Below are 9,325 nucleotides of genomic sequence, written 5' to 3' on the forward strand. Positions count from 1 at the left end.
CATCTACCATCAGTCACTTTCAGTAGTTCATCCCTGTAACACCTCAGGTGTTGAATGTTTCAACGTGTTCTATTTCAACGTGTTCTAGACTATAGTGGTAAAGCGGCAAGCTGTCTTAAGACTTCTTACTGCACATTTCCTTTTAAAATATTCTCCAGAAGTCTGATGAAAAATGCAGACATACCTATTTAATGTCAATGGATGGAACTTCTTATAAAAAGTACTGTAATGGCAGAAATTGTGATCCAAAATACTGCAGTGATGTTCTAACACCAACACCGAAATATATCATCAAGTATTCGTATTTTGTTTTGTTTTTTTTTAAGTGACTACTAGATAATGTGATTCACTTTAGATAACTGATGCCTGGGGTCAACGAGAGACACCTGAAGGTGAAGGGACAAAGCGAGTAGGGCAAGAGAGCCCGTGCCTAACCCCTATCAAAAAAAAAAAAAAAAAAAAAAAAAAAAAACTACCCGGAACGCGCGCCTGCGCAGAACAAATCCTCCGCCGCAGAAACCGGGCCGGAAGAGCTGGGGTGGCAGGGGCGGGAATAAGGTTGCTAGGAGAACGCGATGACGATACGGGCTCGTAGCTCTTCTCCACCAATGGGTGACGCGTACTTGCAGTGACGGACTTGTGCGTCACGCTGACGACGCGCGAAGGGCACACATCTTAGGGCCGGGAGGACGTTCGGCCTCTGTGAGCAGCAACCTTTCCCAGGGAGTGGTTGGGTGATCGCCATCTTAGGGAGTGAGTGTGGCCGGGCTTTCCCCTGTGGCGGGTGTGGGGAGCCGAGCCTAGAGCCCCTGTGGGGCCGCTGCTTTGGCGGTGGGCCCAGCAGGGAGCAGCCGCCTTCGAAGGCCTCCGTGACCTCTTCAAGGGCGCGGAGGCGGGAAGGAAAAGGCCGCGGTTGGAGTCCGAGGGTACCGGTAACATTAACTGGCGCCTTGCCTATCCTCTAACTGCCGCTCCGTCTTCCCAGAAAGATGTTCTCGTCCGTGGCGCACTTAGCGCGGGCGAACCCCTTCAACGCGCCTCACATGCAGCTGGTGCACGATGGCTTCGCGGACCTCCGCAGCAGCCCTCCGGGGCCCACAGGCCAGCCCCGCCGCCCTCGCAACCTGGCAGCCGCTGCCGTGGAAGGTGAGATCAGACCCTGCCCAATACAGTCGCGTGGTGTACTCGTGGTCCGCCCAGCCTTGGAGGCCTGGACCCGGCTTGGAGGACAGGGAAGGACGAGTCCAGCCCCGTCCACCGTAGTACGGCGCCCAGTTACTTGCCCTGGGATATCGGCCTTGTCCACCCTAGGCGGGTGTCCGATCCTTGGCCCTCCCTCAAGGGCGTGGAAGGGCTGAGGCTCAGTGTCCCTTCGTGACCTCCATGTCCCTGAGGGAAGAGAGGCCGTGACTAGCTCCTTATCTTCTCTGTCGTGAGCCTGTTTGGTCAGCCGACCAAGTACTGGATAGTCTCCTTCCCAAACTCCTAACCACCCATAGTTCTACTATTTCCTGTCCTTTGATTTGGCCTTAGTTTTCTTAAATATCATCCTTTCCTAAGTTTTATATTCGTCGACTCCAGGTCAGTCATTTTTGCGCTTAATTGCATATGAGATAACTGAGGAAGCAGCTTACAGCCCTACATAGGCAATAGAAAGGAGATGATTGATGGGCATCCTTTTGGTGTGATTATCTCTTGGGATTTTTGGTGGTTGGCCTGGGCTTTAACTTAACTGTGTTTTAAATCCTAGTGAAGTATGTGCATACAGAGGAACCGAAAACCGAATTGTAGGAGTCCTGAGAGTGTTACCTACCCTGTGCCTGTAAAACCCAAAGATTTTTTTTTTTCTTTAAATCATTCATGTGCTTCTGTTATGTCTTTAGTATGGATTAAAAGTCCTTACTTACACTATCATTCTGTCTTTCAGTTTAAAAGTTAAAGCTAACTTTGTGAGTTAAATGTATTTGACTGCAGGAATTTATATGTACCTGTTTTTTTATGTTATAGGAGTTTGTAAGTGGGAATAGTATTGGTTAGTGGCTAGGATAAACTTTGAGGTTGTTTGCAAGCCTTTTACATGTCGAGTTTCATTACTTTCTGAGTTTCATTTGTACTCTGAAGTGTGCTCTTACTAGTGGCTAATAATTCAAAGTTTGACTTTAATTGTAAAAGCCCTTAATGCCTAATCCTTTTTTCCAAAATTAATATGGCAGAATACAAGTTATTAAGGTATCAGATACAGAACCCCCATAATTTTTAAATAATCTGGTTTTGGCAGTGAATTTTTTTTAAGCCACTTAATTGTGGCCAAAGCTACTCAGCTGTGATAACAATATTTCACCGGAAAACAGTTTTCTTTCCTTCCAGTGGCCTTAGTCGTCTCTGAAGAAATACTTACTTGATTTTTTTTTTTCCAATCAAACAGAGCAGTATAGCTGTGACTATGGATCTGGCAGATTCTTTATCCTTTGTGGACTTGGAGGAATTATTAGCTGTGGCACAACACATACAGCATTGGTTCCTCTAGATCTGGTTAAATGCAGAATGCAGGTTTGTTTTGCATGCTGGACTAGAGCATATTGAAGCATGACTGACTGTTAAGTTGTAAGATATAGTCATCTACTAACAAGCTGTGTGGAAACCTAACTGTCCAGGAGGTAAGTTTATGACCAGTAACATGAGTTTTATATTAAAATGCATGGTGTGTCTTCTCTTACTACAGAGTACAGTTGTGAATTTGGCTCCGCGAAGTATTATGCACTGTGTGGCTTTGGTGGGGTCTTAAGTTGTGGTCTGACACACACTGCTGTCGTTCCCCTGGATTTAGTGAAATGCCGTATGCAGGTTTGTATTGAGATAACATTGAAAGTATCTTTCATGTGACTTCAATTAAATCTTAAAGCACTTCACAAATGAGAATTTGAAGACATCACAACTGCTAGAAACTTCAGTGAGAAACCAAACTAGAGTTTTTTTAAATTTGTGGTCTTCATTTTAATTAGTGTTTTAAATCCAGTACATTTTTGTGTGAGTAAATTATTCACTCTTAGACTCTGGCTTTAAATGGCTCTTTGCTGCAGCTCTTCACTTCTGGCCAGAGTTCTTCAAGCTTACTAGTACCCTGAATAATCAGCTGTGTGTTGGAATGGGTAAACAAGTCTGTGTATTATGTGAAGTAATGATGTCCTTTATCTACTAATAAGACCAAGGCAAAGAGCACATGTAGATTGCTTTAAAATTCTCTTAATATCTTAATATGAAAATTTTGTCTGATTAGCCTCTTGTATATTTACATAAAAATTTTAAATAATTTGCACATCTTTTAATTAAGATTATTGAAACAAAAATAATAAGACAAAAATTTACTTGTTCCAAACAGGATTAGAAGTCTACTTACCTAAAAGAGAAAGGAATTTGAAATATTAGGAGAGAGAGGAAGGTGATGTATACCACCTTCTGCCAGTATAGTACTGGCAGAAATAGTGAAATAAGCTTTTCCCCGCCAGTAGTTAATATATAGGATATGAACTGTACCTTTGCTAAAACATCTTATGAATATCTCTTGAAGTGAATTTAGTTTATGTGCTTTTTTTTAAACTTTTAAACTTGTATTTAGTTTGTTTAATGTTCATAAAACTTTATGCTATAAGCTACTTAAAAAACTAGCCTCATGCCTGCAATCCCAGCACTTTGGGAGACTGAGGCAGGTGGATCACAAGGTCAGGAGATGGGGACCATCCTGGCCAACATGGTGAAACCCTGTCTCTACTAAAATACAAGAAACTAGGCAGATGTGGTGGCAGGCACCTGTAGTCCCAGCTACTCTGGAGGCTGAGGCAGGAGAATCACTTGAATCCAGGAGGCAGAGGTTGCGGTGAGCCAAGATTGCACCACTGCACTCCAGCCTGGTGACAGAGTGAGACTCCATTTCAAAAAAAAAAGAAAGAACTAGGCATACACTAGGAATACTGATATATCTGTTATCTAGCTGGTAGCTTTTAAAAAGTAGTGGGAAGTGGGCCAGGCATAGTCGCCCACGCCTGGAATGCCAGCACTTTGGGTGGCTGAAGTGGGCAGGCCATTTGAGGTCAGGAGTTTGAGATCAATCTAGCCAACATGGTGAAACCCTGTCATTACTAAAAATACAAAAATTAGTCAGGTGTGGTGGTAGGTGCCTTTAATCCCAGCTAATTGGGAGGCTGAAGCAGGAGAATCGCTTGAATCCAGGAGGCGGAGGTTGCAGTGGGCTGAGATCACACCACAGCACTCCAGCTGGGGTGACAGAGTAAGGCAAAAAAGAAAACCCAAAAAAGTAGGAGTTGAGTAGTAAGCAATGTCTTAAGAATCAGTTTTATTATGTATTTTTGTTGAAATTTTTTACCTACTTAACTGTCACTGCAAGACTTAGATTTGACACAGAAAGCTAGACCTTAGTGGACAAAAGTTTCTATTAATTTTTTTAAGATGGGGTTTCACCATGAAGGCCAGGCTGGTCTTGAACTCCTGACCTCAGGTGATCCACCCACCTCGGCCTCCCAAACTGCTAGGATTACAGGCATGAGCCACCGTGCCCAGCCTTATTATTTATTTATTTATTAATTTTTGAAGTTTTATTTACTTACTTTTTTAAGACAGGGTTTCACCATGTTGGCCAGGCTTGTCTTGAACTCCTGACCTCAGGTGATCCAAAGTGCTGAGATTACAGGCGTGGCCACTCCCGGCCAAAAGTTTCTATTTATAAAAGTAATCATAGAGGCCGGGCTCAGTGGCTCACACCTGTAATCCCAGCACTTTGAGAGGCTGAGGTGGGCGGATTGCCTGAGCTTAGGAGTTGGAAACCAACCTGGGCAACATGGTGAAACCCCGTCTCTACTAAAAAGTAATCACATATAATCAGCTGATAATGCAGTGAACTTGTACAGTAGTCCTCCCCCTTATCCACACAGGCTGTGTTCCAAAATTCCCTGTGAATGTGTAAAACCTCAGTAGCACACCCAATGTCTACTTTGTTACTATACATACACATCTTTAATAAAGTCTAATTTATAAATAGGCACAGTAAAATACTAACAATAACTAATTAACAGTTAATAAGCATAAACTGTAATAGTTACATGAATGTAGTTCCTCACTCAAAATATCTGAATATTTTCAGATGTCAGTTGACCTTGGGTAACTGAAGACACAGAAAATGAACCCTTGGATAAGGGGGGGCTACTGTATTTACCTTTTGTGTAGTTGCTGAAGTTTATTATAGAACCCAAACAAAAATCATCATGAGATCAGATTTTCATGTTAGGTTTTTATGTTAGCTGTTTGGTGCATTTAATTTTTTTTTTTCTTGTTTTAAATAAAGGTGGACCCCCAAAAGTACAAGGGCATATTTAACGGATTCTCAGTCACACTTAAGGAGGATGGTGTTCGTGGTTTGGCCAAAGGATGGGCTCCGACTTTCATTGGCTATTCCCTGCAAGGGCTCTGCAAGTTTGGCTTTTATGAAGTCTTTAAAGTCTTGTATAGCAACATGCTTGGAGAGGTATGTAATTAACTTTGAAATTGAACGTTCTGAGTGTTTAAGACCGAAAAGGTTCTTGGATTTTCTGTCCTGCCTTATTTTAGCATTGAAGAAAATGGTCTTACAGAGTGAGCAGCATGTCTTAAATCATAAGCCTGTTTTAGCAGAGACAGGTTGAGAAATAAAATGTATTTCATTAAATTACAGTTCTCTTTTTCATATACTATCTTGTTTTCTAAGTTAGTTGGATTTTGAACTTTTTAGAGAAGGGCTCTTGGGACTCCTTTGTGTGGTTCCAGGGCTAATTCATGGTATCTAGATACTTTATTTTTTATTTTTAAAGATGGGGTTTCACCATACTGGTCAGGCTGGTCTTGAACTCCTGACCTCAGGTGATCTGCCTGCCTCAGCCTCCCAGAGTGCCAGATTACAGGTGTGAGCCACTGTGCCCAGCTACATTTATTTTTTCAACGTTCACATTGTTCACCAGACACGTTTGGTTAATGAGGTTATGAGACCACATATATATTCCATATCATCATGTGTTACTTTATAAAATGTCTGAGTTTAGTTTTCTAGAACTGTCACTTCAATTGAAAACCAACACAACAGCAATTCACATCCTTCCTTGTGTTTTGGATTTTAGGAGAATACTTATCTCTGGCGCACATCACTATATTTGGCTGCCTCTGCCAGTGCTGAGTTCTTTGCTGACATTGCCCTGGCTCCTATGGAAGCTGCTAAGGTTCGAATTCAAACCCAGCCAGGTTATGCCAACACTTTGAGGGATGCAGCTCCCAAAATGTATAAGGAAGAAGGTCTAAAAGCGTAAGTAAACACAAATTTATACTATAGAAGTACTTATTTTCAGTGAACTTTTTTTTTTTTTTTTTTTTTTTGAGACACAATTTTGCTCTTCTTGCCCAGGCTGGAGTGCAACGGTACAATCTTGAATCACCGCACCTCTGCCTCCCGGGTTCAAGCAATTCTCCTGCCTGGGCCTCCCAAAGTACTGGGATTATAGGTGTGAGCCACTATGCCTGGCTGTGAACTTAATTTTTTAGCATTAAACCTACCAGGCTTTTGAAAAGGACTATTATAATATTTAATGTTTATTTACCTGTATATAGAACATAAACTTGAGAGTTAGAGATAAATTAATACATGGTTTGAGCCCCAGACTGAGGTTTTTTTTTTTCCTAAAGTAAGGATCATTTGTCAGTCTACAAATGACTCGATATTTGGCCTAAACCTTTACTATTAACTTTTAGGGAGGGCTTGTTAGAATCCTTGTGATCTATTCACAGTTAAGAATTTCTGTGTAGTCAGACCACAACATGCTTCCTTAGATCCACCTTTGTGGATGAATCTTGAACTGAGTTCTACTTGTAAACCTACTGTTTCTTGTGGTTCCAGTTAAAGAAACATCCAGCAACTTTTTTTGGTTGTGTAGTCAAAGGTGCTTGAGTCATTGGCATGTGAGAGAAATATACCTGCATGTTAGTCTAAGGTTCTGATAGAAATGACATGCACTTATGCTGCCATTTTTTACTATCAGGACTCGACTTGTGTGCGGACACTTTTGTTAATAATGAAAATCTCTGATAGATGAGTATATGCAACTGGGTAAAACAAGTCTCTTGATTTCCTAGATTCTACAAGGGGGTTGCTCCTCTCTGGATGAGACAGATACCATACACCATGATGAAGTTTGCCTGCTTTGAACGTACTGTTGAAGCACTGTACAAGTTTGTGGTTCCCAAGCCCCGCAGTGAATGTTCAAAGCCAGAGCAGCTGGTTGTAACATTTGTAGCAGGTTACATAGGTATGAATGAATTACTTAGAACACACTTAACTGAAATTACTGATTAATAATAATTTCCATTATTGGCCTTTTTTGAGAGAGAAAAATATTCCAAAGGTTACAAAGCAGGTTTTTTTTGTTTTTGTTTTTTTGAGGCATAGTCTTGCTCTGTTGCCAAAGCTGGAGTGCAGTGGCATGATCTTAGCTCACTGCAACCTCCGCCTCCCAGGTTCAAGCCATTCACCTGCTTCAGCCTCCTGAGTAGCTGGGACTACAGGCATGCACTGCCACACCCGGTTGATTTTTGTATTTTAGTAGAGGTGGGGTTTCACCATGTTGACCAGGCTGGTCTCGAACTCCTGGCCTTAGGTGATCCTGCGTGCCTTGGCCTCCCAAAGTTCTGGGATTACAGGCGTGAGCCATCGCTCCCGGCCTATAAAGCAGTTTTATCTTCCTGTAACATTTTATATGCTTTTTAGGATTCATAAATACTTGCTAACTAGTTTCTAAAAGGGTTGTTTTATGGGATGTCATTATTAGGCTTGGGAATGTATTTTTTTCTTTTTTTGTTTTGACATGACAAGTTCCATTTTTCAGTACAGCTTTTTTCTTTTTTTTTTATTTTTTGAGATGGGGTCTCACTCTGTTGCCCAGGCTGGAGTACAGTGGTGTGATCTCTGCTCACTGCAACCTCTGCCTCCCGGGTTCAAGTGATTCTCCTGCCTCAGCCTCCCGAGCAGCTGGGACTACCGGTATGCGCCACCATACCTGGCTAATTTTTGTATTTTTAGTAGAGATGGGGTTTCACTGTATGGCCAGGCTGGCTGGAACTCCTGACCTCGTGGTCCACCTGCCTCAGCCTCCCAGAGTGCTGGGATGATAAGCATGAGCTGCCGCGTCCAGCTTGGTTTAGTTTATTCCGAATTTTATACAGAAAGTATTGACTAAAATCTGGAAAAAAAAAAAAAGATTGTTCTGTTTTACATAAGGTAGATGGCTTGATAACTGTACCCATTTCACCCTGAGTGGGATTTTTATTCTAGAACTAAAAAAAACTATTTTAAAGTCAGAAAAATTATTATTGGCTATGTGAATTTTTATTTTTAACTGGCACTGTATGGGATCTTTTTTCTAGCTGGAGTCTTTTGTGCAATTGTTTCTCACCCTGCTGATTCTGTGGTATCTGTGTTGAATAAAGAAAAAGGTAGCAGTGCTTCTCAGGTCCTCAAGAGACTTGGATTTAAAGGTAGGATGATGTTTTTTTTCTTGAAAGAAAGAACAGCAGTTTTGGATATGTTCCATTTTTTCATTTGTGTTTCCTGTTTGAACCAGGTGTATGGAAGGGACTGTTTGCCCGTATCATCATGATTGGTACTCTGACTGCATTACAGTGGTTTATCTATGACTCCGTGAAGGTCTACTTCAGGCTCCCTCGCCCTCCTCCACCTGAGATGCCAGAGTCTCTGAAGAAGAAGCTTGGGTTAACTCAGTAGATAGATCAAAGCAAATGTGGACTGAATCTGCTTGTTGATCAGTGTTGAAGAAAGTGCAAAGGAACTTTTATATATTTGACAGTGTAGGAAATTGTCTATTGTCTATTCCTGATATAATTACTGTAATACTCTTGCTTAAGGCAAGAGTTTCAAATTTACTGTTAAAATAAACCCAACTCTTCATGATTTGCCTGTGACTTATTTTAAAAACTTTTTAAAAAAAGATTTAGCTTTAAAATAGTTGGAAAGAATGAAGTATAAGCTAAGGGAAAAATACAAAACAGGCCATTGTTGGTTGAATATATCAGTTGCTGTTCATAAATTGTCATATGTCTCAAGTTTTATCACACAACAAAGTTCCTGTATTTTTAGGGAAGCAGACTTTAAATTTCTAAAAACTTGATTTAATTATAGTTAAATATGTATAATCATTTGTGGTTATTTTGGCAAGTTAATGTCAGTATATACTTACATTTTTGCAGCATGTACTACACTTTTTTTTATGTTGATGAG

At 41.1% G+C, this 9,325-nt stretch overlaps 1 protein-coding gene and 1 non-coding gene across 9 annotated transcripts; both read left to right on the forward strand.

The window, feature by feature from the left end:
* The first annotated feature begins 659 nt into the window (after positions 1-659).
* On the forward strand, positions 660-8,998 carry SLC25A3 (solute carrier family 25 member 3). 8 transcript variants are annotated; one of them, XM_035257360.3, is made up of 8 exons: positions 660-702; positions 986-1,146; positions 2,426-2,550; positions 5,357-5,536; positions 6,162-6,343; positions 7,168-7,340; positions 8,455-8,565; positions 8,652-8,998. In XM_035257360.3, the coding sequence occupies exons 2-8, from the start codon at positions 990-992 to the stop codon at positions 8,810-8,812; spliced, it is 1,089 nt and encodes a 362-aa protein (XP_035113251.1). In that variant the 5' UTR covers positions 660-702; positions 986-989; the 3' UTR covers positions 8,813-8,998. The 8 variants fall into 8 exon arrangements, with proteins under 8 accessions (XP_035113251.1, XP_009002663.1, XP_035113252.1 ...); XM_009004415.4 differs by lacking the exon at positions 2,426-2,550 and adding an exon at positions 2,723-2,844; XM_035257361.3 differs by having other exon boundaries at positions 990-1,146.
* On the forward strand, positions 6,850-7,096 carry LOC118144694 (small nucleolar RNA SNORA53). The gene has a single exon (XR_004729444.2). It is a non-coding gene; the product is annotated as a small nucleolar RNA SNORA53 (small nucleolar RNA).
* Positions 8,999-9,325: the final 327 nt, after the last annotated feature.

This window comes from Callithrix jacchus, chromosome 9 (assembly GCF_049354715.1).
Source record: "Callithrix jacchus isolate 240 chromosome 9, calJac240_pri, whole genome shotgun sequence".
NCBI classification, from domain to species: domain Eukaryota; kingdom Metazoa; phylum Chordata; class Mammalia; order Primates; family Cebidae; genus Callithrix; species Callithrix jacchus.